Here is a 16,993-nt window from a genome sequence, read left to right as displayed (position 1 = left end):
TCCATGTTATTCTCTGCCCTCTTTAAAACTTTATCCTAATCAGACTAAAAGAAGTGAAATGCTTCCGTAATTATGAATCAGGTTGTCATGCCAAAAAGTGGTAATTTAAGTAAGAAATGAAATTTCCCTAAAGATAAAATGTAGAAATCTGAAGGGGCACGTGCACCCAAATATTTATAGCAGCAATGTCCACAGTAGCCAAACTATGGAAAGAGCCTAGATGTCCATCAACAGATGAATGGATAAAGAAGATGTGGTGTGTGTGTGTGTGTATATATACACACACACATAATGGAATACTATGCAGCCATCAGAAAACCCAAATCTTGCCCTTTGCAACAACCTGGATGAAACTAGAGGGTATTATGCTAAGCAAAATAAGTCAGTCAGAGAAAGACAATTATATGATCTCTCTGATATGAGGAATTTGAGAGGCAGGGTGGAGGGTCATTGGGGGGAAGCAAGGAAAAAATGAAACAAGATGGGACTGGGGAGGGAGACAAACCATAAGAGACTCATAATCTCATGAAACAAACTGAGGGTTGCTAGACGGGGTTGCGGGGTAGGGACAGGGTGGCTGGCTGGTGGACACTGGGGAGGGTATGTGCTATGGTGAGTGCTATGAATTAGTTTAAGACTGATGATTCACAGACCTGTACCCCTGAAACAAATAATGTATGTTAATTTTTAAAAATGAGCCATCAACTTAAAGAGAAATTTTAAAAAAATAGAAATGAGATTTCATTCAGACTTTTGATGGCATTTACTGTAATGGAGACACAGTACAATTGGAGGACAGCGCCTGTGGTAAATAGACTTAACAGCACCTGTGTAAGATGTGGTCTTGAATGGTTAATTAAGATGCTGATCTTGGGACGCCTGGGTGGCTCAGTTGGTTAAGCAGCTGCCTTCGGCTCAGGTCATGATCCCAGCGTCCTGGGATCGAGTCCCACATCGGGCTCCTTGCTCAGCGGGGAGCCTGCTTCTCCCTCTGCCTCTGCCTGCCATTCTGTCTGCCTGTGCTCGCTCTCCCCCACCCCCCCGATAAATAAATAAAATCTTAAAAAAAAAAAATAATAAAGATGCTGATCTTCTAGGACAGAGACCAGAGAGAGATCATTTTAAGATTTCATTTTTAAGCATCTCTGCACCCACTATGGGACTCAAACTTATAACCCAAGACCAAGAGTTGCACACTCTACTGACTGAGCCAGCCAGGTGCACTAGAAGGAGGTAATTTTTAACTCAATAGTTATGTGCCTCCTGTGTTATACATTTCACCTTTTTAACTTTTAGTGAGTAGTCCTAGGGGGTTCTTGATACTTTACATCTTTCAAGAGACGAAGTGTCATTATATATTTATTTATTTGAGACAGTGAGAGAGAGAGAGAGAGAGAGAGAGAATGTGTGTGTGTGTGTGTGTGTGTGTGTGTGTGTAGGGCAGAGGGAGAAGGAGAGATAGTCTTAAGCAGATTCCACGCTCCACTCAGAGCCTAACATGGGGCACGATCTCATGACCCTGAGATTATATAACCTGAGCCGAAAACAGAAGTTGAATGCCTAGCCAACTGCACCACCCAAGAGTCCCAGAGGGATATCGTTTAAAATCTGCTTGAGATGGGTAACTTTTCCTATTCCACTGTCTCTTGTCCTGTGGTTTGGACCCTAATATTCTTCAGTTACCTCAGAATGAGATTCCAGTTTTTACAGCAGTCATTTTCAGTGTTGCCCAAATGTACCTGCTTCTGTGGTCAGTGTTTTCTCATTTTAATATATTTAAACATGATTTTATTTCAGAATCGTGAGCCTCTGATGCCATCTCCACAGTTTATCAAATCTTACTTCAGTTCCTTCACAGATGATATTATTTCTCAGCCCATGCTTAAAGGAGAGAAGTCTGATGAAGATAAAGACAAAGAAGGAGAGGCCTCAGAAGTTAAAGAAAAGTAAGTATATCAAGCATTGTATCTATATTCCTACATGATATTCTCAAGAGGATCCCCAGTGAGTCAAGTGGTTGACTGTATTGGAACAAGGGCACTAACTTGAAAATTGTCATGTAGCTCAGAATCCAGATGCTTTAGTGCAGGGGATATTATAAACTATGAGGAGCTTAGGAGTGCCCTGAAGAGTGACTTCCTTCAGAGTTTTTTCTTTGTTTTCTGCTTGCCTAGCCATTCTTTGGGCTTCTTGGGTTTGCTTCTATAGAGAATAGAAACCAAAGTACAAGATGCTATGTTTACAACTGGAGGTCAAGTGATGTGATGTGGTATGTAAGTCACATAGTCTGCTTGTCCATTTATATTTATCAGTATTGTGCTTTGGTGGTAAAGCTGTGGCTCTCCTTTCTAAGAGAAGGTACAATATTACTACTAATATGGCAGTTTTTAATGAGTTCTAGAAAAATGGGAATATTGTTCCGTAGCAAAACAGAGTTCTACATCTATAGCATATTGGAAAGTTTGAGGAAACATTGCTTTTGATTTTTGTCTCCTAATTTTCAACCATTGTTGGCCACCTTTTAAGGAAAGATACTATGCATAATTGTACCAAGATATTCAAACTTTAGTTAGTTGATACACAGTCTTTTCAGAAAATTGTAGTTGAGAAGTAAATGTTTAAGGCAATGCCAATAATTTCCTCTTCAGGCTAGGGAATAGTCCTTGCTAGAAAAACTACAATGAAGTTAAAATGCGGGGAATATTAGAATGTAACTATTAATTAAGATAAATTAAGAGAGCTTATAAGATTTTGACTGATAAAGCTTAAATTGCTTGCCAGTTTTCTCTACTTAGGATGTATATAACAAATGAAATGAGAAAATACACTCTTAACTTATGGAACCTTACATTTATAAGACCCCATAGAGGTTAGTTAGTATAAATTTCCTTTTCACGTTAAAAATAAAAAAAAATCCCTTCTACAAGCATCCTCAATAAATGTTATCATCTTAGAAGAATAATGACGTTAGAAGAATAATCATGTATTTTAAAAAGTAAGAAAGTGTATAGTTTATTAAATGTCCTACTTAATAGAAGACTCTTCCTTTAAATTTCCTTCTTTGATATTTCCATCTCTTCATTCTGGGTCTGTTTATTTAGGTGAAACAACACAGCTTCTGGATGAGAGCCCTTCAGATAATTCTCTGCCTCCCGTCTTGCTCTTTTACAGTGCGTTTTCCACAACAGAGTTTTCTTTACCAAGCACAGATTGGGTCATGTCTCTTAGCTTGGCTTCTGTGACCTAAGCTTAATTATCTCTTATTTCTCTTTTCTTTCTGTTGGTCATAAAATAACTGTTGAGTGACATCAGTGTGCCATATGTTTGAAGGTGAATAAGACCAGATCCTTGTGCAAGTTGCAGATCAGTCAGTCATTAGTTCATCTTTTAACATACATAAATGCTGAAGCCTAGGCAATAACCCTAGGTTTCTGCTATTCATTCTGCTGTTAGCCCTTTTTTTAAACTTCCCAAGACATCAAGAAAAATCCCAGTCCCTGTCAGGAAGCCTGATCTGTTATCCCTCTCCCCACTGCCCCATTCCAGTCCTACACTGGAATAAGGGGTTGTGGGCAGTTGCTTAACTCTAGAAATGCTAAGTGTGGCAAGTTTCAGCATTTGATCCTTTCTTATTAAATAATTTCCTATGTTCATTTTTTTTTTCCAGTTCTGGATATTTAAGGGCCAAACAGTATATGGAAGAAGAAAACTATGATAAAATAATAAGTGAATGCTCAAAAGAAATAGATGCTCAAGGCAAATACATGGCAGAAGCATTATTACTACGAGCTACCTTCTACCTGCTTATTGGCAATGCCAATGCAGCCAAACCAGATTTAGATCAAGTCATCAGTTTGAAAGAAGCTAATGTGAAGGTACCTTTTAAAATGTGTGTGTGTGAAAAGAATTAACTAAAAAGTGTGGCTTTAGCATGTACTGCTAAATTTTTCACATTGACTTTGCCATTCCCCAAAAGGCTGTTTTTATTCTGGAAGCAGCTACACCTAATGATGATTTGATACAGTGAAACTGAAATGTAAATATCAGTGGTAGTTATCTTTAACCAGAAAACGAATTTTTTTCTTTTTTCTATGGCATCTGGTAACTCAGCTTCCTTTTATAACCACTGTCTACTGTATTAGACTATATTTAGATAGGAGTAAGGGTGATATATTAATGTTATAGGTCATACAAGATTGTAAAATGCATTTAACAAAGCACATTTAATCTGAAAGGTTTTATGTTACAGGAATTTAAAAATGGGTTCTAAAAATATGATACAGAGAGATATACTAAAGTAGATCAAAAATTTCTATAGTTGTGTGGTTGGAACAGCTTTTTATGTGTATATAATTATATTCATAATTAAGATTTAAGGGGATCTGTTGAATTATATGAGCCTTCTACTCAGTGTTTTAATAAGACAGAGTTCAGCTACCAGTTAACTAAATTCACTTACTAGTTTGTTAACATCTCTGTTGTTTGTTTCCTCACTAAATTCTGGGTTTTTTCACCTCAAAATGAATCATTCATGTATGTTGTGGATTGTAAAAGTTGTTTTCAAGGCCTAAGTATTTAATAAACTATCTTAACCTCTTATAAACAAAAGGCATTACAACTAAGTATTTGTTAGAAGTTCCTTTCAAATTGAGGTTTTCAAGTTGAAGATACCTTAGTAATATGACTTTGCATTTTATTTCCTAGTGATTACAAATATCTTCTGGTTTTGTTATAATTATGGGGGTATTCTTATTTGTTTCATTGAAAGAAAATTTACTTTTGTCTCAAAACGTTTTTTTGGAGAAGAAACCTATTTTTTGCCTTCATGACCATGACTTGTTTTAATGGCAAGTAGTAATGATAACTATCATATGCCCTGTACAAAAATTAACTCAAAATGGATGAGAGACCTAAATGTAAGAGTTCAAACTATAAAACTCTTGGAAGAAAACTTAGGAGGAAATCTTCCTTACCTTGGATTAGGAAATGATTCCTTAGATATAGGAACAATACAAAAATCATCAAAACTAAAAACATTTGTAATTCAAAAGACACCATGAACGAAGAGAAAACATACTCCACAGAATGGGAGATGATATTCCCAAATCATATATCCAGTAAGGTGCTTTTATCCAGGATATATACAGAACTCAACAGTAGAACCCAATTTAAAAATAGGTCAAAGATCTGAACAGACTTTCTCCAAAGAATATATAAATGGTCAATAAGAATATGAAAAGGTGTTCAGGATCACTTGCCATAGGGAAATGAAAACCAAAATTGCAATGAGGTATCACTTTATACCCACCAAGATGGCTATAATCATAAAGATGGACAGTTAAAAGAGTATTAGTGAGGATATGGAAAAAATTGGAACTCTTACACATTGCTGGTAGAAATGTAAAATGGTAAAGTCCCTCTGGAAATCAGTTTGGGAGTGCCTCAGAAATTTAAATATATTGAGTTACCATATGACCCAGCAGTTCCCCCTCTAAAGTATATACCCAAGTGAAATGAATATATATATCAACATAAAAACTTGTACATAAATGTTCATAGCAGTATTATTCATAATAGCCAAAAGGTGGAAGCAACTCAGATGTTCATCAGCCAATGAACAGATAAATTGTGCTCTGTCTTTACAGTGGAATATTACTCAGCCATAGAGAAAAATGACATATTGACACACACTATAACATAGATGAACCTTGAAAACCTTATGTTAAATGAAGGAAGCTAGACACAGAAAGTCCACATAATGTACAATTCCATTTATTATGTGAATGTTCAGAACATACAAATCTGTAGAAATAGGAAGTAGATTGGTTTCTAGGGGCTGAAGATTAGGAAGGAAATGGGGGGGAATGACTGCTAATGTGTATGAGGTTCTTTTGGGGGTGATGGAAATGTTTGGCATTAGTCTGATGGCTACACAGCTCTGTGAATATATTAAAAATGACTGACTTGTACGCTTTTAAAGGATGAGCTTTTGATGTGTGAATTAGACTTCAAAAAAGACTGTTTTTAAAAGACTAAATTCTAGTAATGACAAACCTCTCATTTTGGTTATGTAGCTTCGAGCAAATGCTCTTATCAAAAGAGGCAGCATGTACATGCAACAGCAGCAGCCTTTGCTATCTACTCAGGATTTTAACATGGCTGCTGACATTGATCCTCAAAATGCAGATGTTTATCACCACCGAGGACAGGTAAATTAATTTTCTTATCAGGAGTTCTGACCTTTGGATTGAGGAATACGATACCATTTTTGAGAATGTTGTCACAAGTTTCCTTGTATCGTTTCTGATTGCTGTGAACAAAGTATAGTGTTATAGTTTGGGTTGGCATTTATTTAGTCCTATCTTAAATATTTGTCCTTTGAATTTTGGTATTTGCTTATTTAAAAAAAGAGAGAGAGAGAGAAGCCTACAGATATTGGCCTGCCAGTTCAAGTTTGGTTTTCAGGTATTTCTGGCTCTTAGGTTTTCAGTGACACTGAAAAATTTACTGAACATTTGAGTTAATGCTAGAATCAACAGGGAATTTCTGTGGGCTTCTTGCTGTAAGGAGATTTTGTCCTGGACTATACCAATAGTACCAAAAAATCTCTTCTGAATGGAGTTTTATAATATGCATATTTGATTTTTAGTAAGGATATGTAGTAATGAAAACCATTCCCAGTTTCAGCCTCACCTGGGAAACACATGGCTTTATTACCTGTTTAACATGGATGGTTTCTTGAAATGCATTAGGGTGGAATGTATAGGCTATCCATATAATAACAGAAAAGCAGCTGCCTTTGGCTCAGGTCGTGATCCCAGGGTCCTGGGATCAAGCCTCACATCGGGTTTCCTGCTTAGCAGGAAGGCTGCTTCTCTCTCTCCCACTCCCCCTGCTTGTATTCCCTCTCTCACCATCTCTCTTCTCTGTCAGATAAATAAATAAAATCTTTTTTATAAATAAATGATAGGATTTTCTAGTTCACTGTTTCTAGAAAGTAATTCTACACTGAATAACTACTACATGCATAGCATGATGCTAAACCATGATTAAGAGACACCGTACTCAACTGGTGTGCCTGTTATTTTGCATTGTGTATATTTGTTGTGTGTGTGTGTGTGTGTTTTGTTTTTCTTAGCTGAAAATACTGCTTGATCAAGTTGAAGAAGCAGTCGCAGATTTTGATGAATGTATTAGATTAAGACCTGAGTCAGCTCTGGCACAAGCTCAGAAATGTTTTGCATTGGTAGGTTCTACTTTATGTTGTATTTTCCTAAACATCATTTTTATTTCCCATTGTTAACAAAAAAAGTATCTCACTGTCCACAAAACCATCATCTCTTTTTCCCCCCAGAGGATGACTACAAGGGAAAAATGTGTTTTGGGAAATAGAAGTATATTTGCTAATTGAGGTATTGCTCCTGTATTCCTCTGGATGTTTTATTTGAGTTCATCTTGATAAGATGTTTCTCCCTGATTTCATGCTCCCCTAAACAGCACTGTTCTCCCTGGTTTGTTTGTTTCTTGTTTTTTGTTTTTCCATAAGCTTGCACAAAAAAAAACCAAAAGCATTTGAGGAAATACTCTTAAATCATACCAAATAACTGCTCTCTATCTCACATTGTTAATATTTAGAAACACAAAGCTGAAAATCAACTAAAATAAGTTCATTTTTAGTGAAATGAGATATTCCAGTTAACCCTATAGCCTGAATCCTAAAAGACTTTTTAAAGAAAGAAATTGGTCACAAGCACATTTAAATTGTGGATGAAAAATGTTATTAGATGAAGCTTAATAGTAACTTTGGTAAGGTGTAATAAATTATATTAGATTTAAAACTCCCCCATTTATATGCAAAGTTAACTTCTTACAAGTTAGTATGCCTTCTTCTAGATTATTGAACATCTTGAAATTGTATAATGGCAATGAAGTCATAGTTGTACATAGCCTATGGATCCCTGCTCCGGAGATATTTCCTTGGAACCCTTTTAGATGCAGCAAATTAGGTTAGCAAATCACCTGCTTTTCTGGAAATATTTATGTGATTTTGTGTGACTTTCGTAATATGTTAAATTCCACACGTTTTTGAGTTCTTGATTTGACAGGCCTGTTTTGATTGTTTTAAACAGTATCGCCAGGCATATACGGGAAACAATTCTTCACAAATCCAAGCAGCTATGAAAGGTTTCGAAGAGGTCATAAAGAAATTTCCAAGGTGTGCTGAAGGCTATGCACTATATGCTCAGGTAAATGTGATTTTTCCTATTTTTTTTTCAGTTGGCTTTTTTTGTTTGTTTGTTTCCAAAATTTAATTTTTTAGACGTGGGGGAGGAGCAGAGGGAGAAGGCAGGGGAGAGCATCTCAAGCAGGCTGTATGCCCAGAAGAGCCTGATTCAGGGCTTGATCTCACAACCCAGAGCTAAAGTCAAGAGTGAAGCTTAGCCATCTGAGCCATGCAGGTGCCCCTTAAAGATTTCATTTTGAGGTAATCTCTGTACCCAACATGGGGCTCGAACTCAAAACCCCAAATTCAAGAGTTGTGTGCTTCACTGAATGAGCCAGCGGAGCTCCCAGTTTCCAGTCTTTTTAAAGAACTGCATTTATATGCTGAGTTTCAGTATGGAAATTAGAAAACAGTTCTTCCCTGGTTGCAGCCTCTGTGAACATGAATGGCTTTGTTCCTGTTATGATTCTCCTGGCTCCAAAACAGTCTTGAATCATCTTAAAGTGACTCCTGTATTAATACAGTTTGAGAACCCTGGCCCTAAACTCAACATGGGGAAGCTCAAGTTGAGTATTTCCCTCAAGTGTTCATTTGGATTGGATTAGCAAAAGTTAATTACCTGAGGAAAATTTACTCTGTGCAGTTGGTAGGAAGAATGTGATGAAAAGGCTTTTCTTCCTATTTAGATCACTGTCCTTTTAAATGGCTAGATAGGCTGAACAGCTCATTTTAATTCCTCCGTAGTTTGCCAAATCTGAAACCTTTCCTTGCTTTAAGATTGAAGGTATGGAAAGGAGAATGTACACTTAAGTTATTTTCACCTTTTAATTGTAGCCTGAAGGGCGCCTGGGTGGCTCAGTGGGTTAAGCCGCTGCCTTTGGCTCAGGTCATGATCTCAGGGTCCTGGGATCGAGTCCCGCATCGGGCTCTCTGCTCAGTGGGGAGCCTGCTTCCTCTTCTCTCTCTCTCTGCCTGCCTCTCTGCCTACTCGTGATCTCTCTCTGTCAAATAAATAAATAAAAATCTTTAAAAAAAAATAATAATTGTAGTCTGAAGTCTTTGAAAACTTAACTAATTTTAAGTCATCCATTTGAATGAAAATGTTTAGCTTCTTATAGCCGCAGTTAGACTTTCTTCTGTAAGTAAATCATCTCAGAATGTTTTCTCTTAGTCTTTACGTTGGAAGTTGCTTTTGATATATTCATAAACCAGATATCTCAGTATGCTGTGTAATATCTTCTCTTACTCTTTTTTATTCCAAAGAAGTGTTTTTCTGCTACCCCAAACATCACAGAAATAGGAAACGTTTAAAAATGACCATGGGAGGGGCGCCTGGGTGGCTCAGTGGGTTAAAGCCTCTGCCTTCAGCTCAGGTCATGATCTCAGAGTCCTGGGATCGAGTTCCGCATCGGGCTCTCTGCTCAGTAGGGAGCCTGCTTCCTCCTCTCTCTCTGCCTGCCTCTCTGCCTACTTGTGATCTGTCAAATAAATAAATAAAATCTTAAAATGACCATGGGACACCTGGGTGGCTCAGTTGGTTAAGCATCTGCCTTCAGCTCAGTTCATAATCTCAGGGTCCTGGGATCAAGTCCTGCATTGGGCTTCTTGCTCTGTGGGGAGCCTGCTTCTCCTTCTGCCTGCCACTCCTACTCTCTCTTTCTGACAAAATCTTTAAAAAATTTTTTTCTAATTAAAAATAAAATAAAAATGACCGTCTGTGATAGATTCCTACCTCTAAACCTTTCTGAAAGTTGTTTTTAATTTCTTATATGCATTTTTTTAATATTTTTTTTTTTAAAGATTTTATTTATTCACTTGACAGAGAGAAATCACAAGTAGATGGAGAGGCAGGCAGAGAGAGAGAGAGGGAAGCAGGCTTCCCGCTGAGCAGAGAGCCCGATGCGGGGCTCGATCCCAGGACCCTGAGATCATGACCTGAGCCAAAAGCAGCGGCTTAACCCACTGAGCCACCCAGGCGCCCCAAGATTTTATTTTTTTGACAGAGAGGGAACACAAGTAAGGGGAGTGAGAGGGAGAAGCAGGCTGGCTTCCTGCTGAGCAAGGAACTTGATGCGGGACTGGATTCCAGGACTCTGGGATCATGACCTGAGCCGAAGGCAGACGCTTAATGACTGAGCCACACAGGCGCCCTGGGAGCTTTTCTAATTGCATTTTTCCCTGTCACTATATTGCCTTCAGAATAGCTATGGCTTATTGAGCTATCTTCTTATCAGCACTAATGTTACTAGTCTAAAATTTCTGTCCTTTCCCCTTGTGATTTTTACTTCATGAAATAACATATATGTTACATTATATATAAACAGTTAGATATAATATAACCTTTTTTTAACTCTCAAGTTTGAGCTTAGATGCAAGCCAAGTCTCAAAGTTAGGTTCAGTGTGAACTGGTATCCCTAAAAGCAAGCGTTTCATTTCTGCCATGGGATTTGCCCTAAAGTAGTTGACTGTAGCTGCTTTTTTTTTTCTTTTAGCAACTTTTTGTTTTTTAAAGATTTAATTTATTTCTGATAGAGATAGCAAGAAAGGGAACACAAGCACAGGGAAGCTGAAGAAGGAGAGGCAGGTTCCCCAACTGAGCAGGGGGCCCAGAAATGGGGCCCTCCCACGACACTGGAATCATGACCTGAGCCAAAGGCAGGTGCTTCATGACTGAGTCACCCATGCACCTCTTTTTATTAACATAAAGAATGACTGATAATAGTTACCACATAACTGAATTTATTCTTCCAAATGAGTACTGTCTTTAAAAATAAGTCCTTAAATTATGAATAAGTGACTTGAGTGTACCTGTGGGAAACTGATATTAGAACTGGAATTGGCACTAAAAGTGGGACTTTCTCTGGTATTCACTGTACGAGATTATCTGCTGTTGTATATACCCACTTGACAAAAAGAAAGAACAGGTAAGAGTTCATATTTACAGCAGTGCTTTGTTAAAGAAAGATGTAACATTTAAGTGGGTAATGAATGGATAAGTTAAGTAAATTTTAATTAGTGAACAATATACTTTTAATTGCTTTGGCTGACGGTTACCTTAATATAACTTATCTCCTCACATAGGCATTAACAGATCAACAGCAGTTTGGTAAAGCTGATGATATGTATGATAAATGTATTGATTTGGAGCCAGATAATGCCACAACATATGTTCATAAAGGGTATGTATGTTTTTGTAGACCTCTTTGTTTCTGTAAGAAACTGTGTATCCTGCATGTAATATGGATATCTTCTGGTCATTAAGAAGGGAAGTGGGGGGACTGATAGTATCAGTGAGTTAACTGACAAATTTCTTAATGCTATAGATGCTTCATTGTTAATTTTTAAAATTTTATGTTTCATTCTTACATAGCAGTTGGTAAATACACTGTTTTCACTCTAAAGATTTCAGTTCTGAACATCCTGTCAAATGTTACCTATATCAAAATAAGTTTTTCCAGTACTTATGTACTTATCATTTTAAAAAAACTGTAGAAAAAGTAAAGCAGCTTTGCAAGGTAAGTTAGTAATAAGAGTCTGGACCTTTGGACACTTTTTTTTATAATAAGGTATTTGGACTATAAAACCAATATAAAATTGAGGGGAAAAATTAATGCTGATTATATACTGTTTTAGATTGTTTTTCCTTGTAAATTCATTGAAGGCAGAAATGGAGCCACGTGCTTATATTCCTATACATCTGACTGCCTTGTTGCATTTGCAGTTTACTTCAGCTTCAGTGGAAGCAAGATCTGGATAGAGGTTTGGAGCTCATCAGCAAGGCTATTGAAATTGACAATAAATGTGATTTTGCATATGAAACCATGGGAACTATTGAAGTGCAAAGGTAACTTCTATACCTTGTTGTAAAGAAATTTAAGTCAGCTCCATAGATATTTATCTTTATTCTTCTCATTACAAATAGGTTATTATCAATATCCATTAAATTCTTAATGTCATGACTTTTGAAGGAAGCGTCCCTCTAAACTATGTAACTTTGATTTGCCTTCTTTCATTCTTTTCCTGTAAAAGTTACACTTAAAAAGTTTTAAGTCAAGCATATGCATTAGAAAGGAAATTTGATCTTTCTTTAATATCTCTTATGTGTTCTTCCCTCTTTTCACCTATATTATTTCTGTTGGAGGAAAAAATACCTGAGTGTGCTTAGGCAGTGCAGTGCAGCATAAGGGTTCCTCCCAGAATACAGGAAGATCTAGATCCTGCCTCAAATAAGCAACCAGCCAAGTAACTGGACATGTTAATACATCATCCCTGAGCCCATGAGTTTTCTTAAAAATCAGGGAGCTAGATAAGACTTTTTGCAACTCTTACTGTTCATAACTTCTTGTTTTGTGAAAATATTTTTCCAGCGTTGCATTTGGGGACCACCATTAACAGTTGACAGCTGTTTATGCCATAGAATTTAGTGTCATATACACCTGAATAGTGGCATTGCTGTCCATTTGAGTATCCACTCTAGGCCAGGTACTGAAGCTTGCTTGGATGTTTTTCCAAATTTTATTTCAGATGATCTTTATCCCAGTCCTTTAAAGGTAGGGAGTATATGATCTTCATTTTAACTAAAGAGTGTAGAAACTGATGCCCAAACTGGTTAACAGGGTTACATAATGATCCAGTAGTATGGATAGGATATTAGCTCCTGTATTTCACTAATATCAAATTAACTGATCTTATAGGAATCGACAGGGATTATCTTAACTCCCTGTCATTCAGCCCCTCCTGGGTCCTCTCTTTTTAGTGGGCAGAATAGATATAGGCTGGTGAAATTTGTGAAAATTACATGTAAATATTATTTATTTGCCAGTTTGTTAATGTGAATATTCTTGCACTAGGGAAGGATGGGATACTGGTTCTTAATCTTTTTTGAGGAAGGCTATAGAGTTATTTGTAGAGCCTGGGTTAAGACCCCCTGATACACATTTTGATGGGTTTTCTTGGTATATTAATTATACTTTAAGGAATCCATTCTAAATCCTACCTTACAGGTAAGTAAATGAATGTAAATAAATGAATCAGATTGCCCATTAAACTAGGATTTAGCCAGTCTACTGTCTACCTAATAAGCAAACATGAACTCTAAAAGTTATATTTTAAAAAACAAGTCTTTAATATAGGCAGATGTTGTGGTAGGAGGTTAACTACAGTCACTCCCGAAGTCTGTTGTATTTCTTAAGAGTTTATTTATTGTAAGATTAAAAGCATATATTCATATATACATGGGTAAGACAAATTAGAATAGTTCTTGATTCTTGGCAAGTATGTAAAGCCTAACCACATCTAGACTGTAGGAGGTAAATTACATTTTTTTTTGACCAAGCATATTCATCCATTTACTCAAAAAACAGATACTAATAGGTTCTGGAAAATTGAGAAGTGCCTATTAAGGATGTAGTTAAGAATATGAATATGTATTCACCTGACTTGCACAGAATGATAGTATGTCTATGGGAAGACGGGACGGAAGGGGAGGATATTTTTCATAAGGATATTGTATTTGAACTGAGCCTTAGAACAGTGAGGATTTGATTAGAGTCAGGCAGAGATGCTGTAAATCATCTCAGTATTATGTGTAGGTAGGAGAGCCAGGGGTCTGGGGGGATCCTGTGTAACTGGAGTGGAGGTGCATAGGTGGGAGTCTGGTGGTAAAAGATGCGGGGAAAGAAGAGGAGTTCACAGAGTGAAGGCCCCTGAATACCATTAATGTTCTCTGAAGTTACGTCACTGCTTTCTAAAGGAGCCTGTATAGTATAGAAACATAGAATTTAGGAACCAGACAAGATCATAATTTCAAATAAGTTAATTTCTCTAGTCTCACTGTTCTTATCTGTAAACAAATACTACAAAAGGTATAATGTAAGTAAGTACATAGTATTTGTAATAGTAGCTGATATTCATTGCTTCCTATGTGCTAGGCACTATTTTGTTTCTTACACAGAACCATTTTTTTAGAATCATGAAACTGGGTGGTCAGAAACTTCATTGTATTCTGTGAAATGCTTGTTGGATGTGAAACATTTAAAATTGTTCTTTTAGAGGAAACATGGAGAAAGCCATTGATATGTTCAACAAAGCTATTAACCTGGCCAAATCAGAAATGGAGATGGCTCATCTGTACTCACTCTGTGATGCTGCCCATGCCCAGACAGAAGTTGCAAAGAAATACGGATTAAAACCACCAACGTTATAAAATCAGGGGGAAAGGAGAATGACCCTCTTTTTAGAAGTTTACTCCCTTTTCAACTGAACCCTAAAGACACTGTCATGAACTGTGTTGAATGGTGGAACTTAGTATTTCTGTTTGTGCTATTGTCATTTGTTACATGTTTCATGTTTAGGTGTTGTGGGAGTGGCTGTGGAAGGAAGTTTGCAGTGTTGCAGCTTTATTCCCTGTACAACAAAAGCTTAGAACATGTTAAAGGGATATTAAAGTTGCAAAGAGTACAGATGATAATTGGCCATGCAAATAAAAACTTTGATTTGTTGATTTGACGTTTTTTTTTTTTTTGGAGGTTGGGGGTTATGTTCTGGATGATTGTGTGTGTGTATGTGTGTATTTTACAGCATGTTGGTTTTTAAATTAACAAAGTAAGTGCTGTAAAATAGTTTTCTTTTGGTTTCAATTAATCCTTTTTAGTTTTTCTTTTAGAAAACAAAACTTAAATGGGGATTTTTGTTTTGAAGGCAGCAAAGCAGACCCTTTAAACCACTGTCAGCATGCACAATGTCTGATTCTGCAAAAGGTTAGAATCAGTGGCAACTTAATCCTTTTGAACCCATGCAACTCCAATGGATAATGCACATTGTTCTTAAAGTAGCTGGCTTTCAAATAGTAAACCACACAGAAGCAATATACTCTGGTATATATGCTGGAAGACTGAAAATTAATAGGAGAGTGACCCAGACAAGAGGTAAGCTGAAACAGGAATGGGTTTGTAAACTACCTGTGGCTATTGTCTGTATTAAGTACACTATTTAATAGTGTATTTTTGAAAGAAAATTCAGGTTGGTTGTGTGTATAAAGATGAAGTGTGATGTGTGAGAGTGTATATTAGCTTAAAATTTATAGTGAAGAAAATGTGATTAAAGGTTCCACAAGGATGTAAGTCATGGAGCCAGAAGCATAGTATTCCTGAGGTAATAAGTTTCGTGCTTTAACTATGGCTACATGTCCTTAAAGAATATTAAACCAGTATTTTCAAAGGTGCTGAGGAAATGTGGAATGCTTTACAGTTTTAAGCTAACCTTGATCTCTAGGGCCTGACTACCCATGTCCAGATCTTTACTTAGGAATACTGACAGATTTTTTTTTTTCTTACTTTACCTTTTTTACTTAGAAATCACTTTGGGTTTTGTTTGTTTTTCAAGTTGTCACTTATAGACCATCCTTTTGTTTATATGCGGGATTTTTCTGGTGGGAAAGAGGTTGTGTTCTTAAGATCTCTCTTGTTTTGAGATTATTTGGGGTTGGAAGAGGTTTATTTAGGTAAGTTTGAGTATAATAAAAGAGCAAGCACGCCTTCAGTTAACATTTCAGGAAATGAAATCTAATTAAAGTTTACATTTTTGGGAGTAAAGGAGCATTTTACCCCTCTGTAAGAGGGTACTATATCCCAGTGAAGTCAAAAAGATTTTGTCTATAAATGCTATCTTCTTAGAAACTATAAAATTACCCCTTCCAGAGTCAGAGTTTGGAGGCCCCTAGTGGGGACAATTTAACATAATTTAAGATGGCTTGGATAACAGAAGAGTTTGAGAACTCTGTATTTTAGTTCTTAAATTATGTACCAGCTATCACAACTCCTGGATACAGAAATGTTCTACATCTCTGAATAACCTCTGACTTGAAAGTTTTTATTTGCATGGCTGTATTTACATTAACACTGGTATTTTCTTCAACTGTTCTCCCTTCCTACCCTTTGGGGTGGGGTAGAAGAAAAACACACGAAGGAAACTGAAGCATGTGCCATTCAATACTATCATTCCAAATCCTCATGGACTATTGCTCGTTCTGAAAAATATTTGAAACTGCACTGAAAGCTACATCTGTCTGTATCTTTTCTTTTGTAAATGACCTCACATGTAAATTCACCAAATAAATATTACATTCAAGCTTTTCTATCTGTTCTTTAAATAAAAGGTAGTTTATTCATTTATCATAGTATAGAATAAAACCATAATCATTCTCTGTGGGCTCAAACTAACTGAAAATAGGTGTTAGTATATGAAGCAAAGTAAGTTTTTGGTATGATTAGAGAACATTTTTCCTTAGGTGAAACAAAGAGAGCTGCTGAGAGCTAGCAGATGGGGAGGGAGACAAACCATCAGAGACTCTTACTTGAGAAACAAACTGAGGGTTGCTGGGGGCTGGGAGGGGAGGGAGAGGGTGACTGGGTTATGGACATTGGGGAGGGTATGTGCTGTGGTGAGTGCTGTGAAGTGTGCAAACCTGGCGATTCACAGACCTATAAACCAGGGGCAAATAATAAATTATATGTTAATTTTTTAAAAAATCTCAACATGTCACGGGGGGGGGGGGGAGCTAGCAGAGCCAGCTTCCTTTATTCCTACCTATACTTGGCATGGCAGCCCAGAAGTTTGTGAACCAGACCTGAGCCTTGTGACTAAAGTGATCTTCAAACTGTTTTCACCAATGAGTTTTGAGCACAGTTTGCAACCACTCTGTAGTCTTTCAGAAGGGATGCCTTAAGTTATCTACCCTTTATTAATTGAGGTCTAAATAAAGGCTATGTT

The 16,993-nt window shown here is 36.9% G+C and overlaps 1 protein-coding gene across 1 annotated transcript in view; it reads left to right on the top strand.

Moving 5' to 3' along the window:
• TOMM70 (translocase of outer mitochondrial membrane 70) overlaps window positions 1-16,351 on the top strand; it is a 33,885-nt gene extending 17,534 nt beyond the window's left edge. The window contains exons 5-12 of the mRNA XM_004771934.3: window positions 1,798-1,946; window positions 3,668-3,875; window positions 6,075-6,209; window positions 7,139-7,246; window positions 8,130-8,246; window positions 11,306-11,403; window positions 11,946-12,068; window positions 14,276-16,351. Of these exons, the coding sequence (XP_004771991.1) occupies window positions 1,798-1,946; window positions 3,668-3,875; window positions 6,075-6,209; window positions 7,139-7,246; window positions 8,130-8,246; window positions 11,306-11,403; window positions 11,946-12,068; window positions 14,276-14,429 (1,092 nt within the window). The 3' untranslated portion in view covers window positions 14,430-16,351. The remainder of the gene's footprint in view (window positions 1-1,797; window positions 1,947-3,667; window positions 3,876-6,074; window positions 6,210-7,138; window positions 7,247-8,129; window positions 8,247-11,305; window positions 11,404-11,945; window positions 12,069-14,275) is intronic.
• The last annotated feature ends 642 nt before the right edge of the window (window positions 16,352-16,993 follow it).

The sequence above is a fragment of the Mustela putorius genome, unplaced genomic scaffold (genome assembly GCF_011764305.1).
Source record: "Mustela putorius furo isolate JIRA1106 unplaced genomic scaffold, ASM1176430v1.1 tig00003834_pilon_pilon_pilon, whole genome shotgun sequence".
Classification (NCBI taxonomy): Eukaryota; Metazoa; Chordata; class Mammalia; order Carnivora; family Mustelidae; genus Mustela; species Mustela putorius.
Note: the sequence above shows the minus strand (reverse complement) of the source record. Positions and strands in the feature narration are given on the sequence as shown.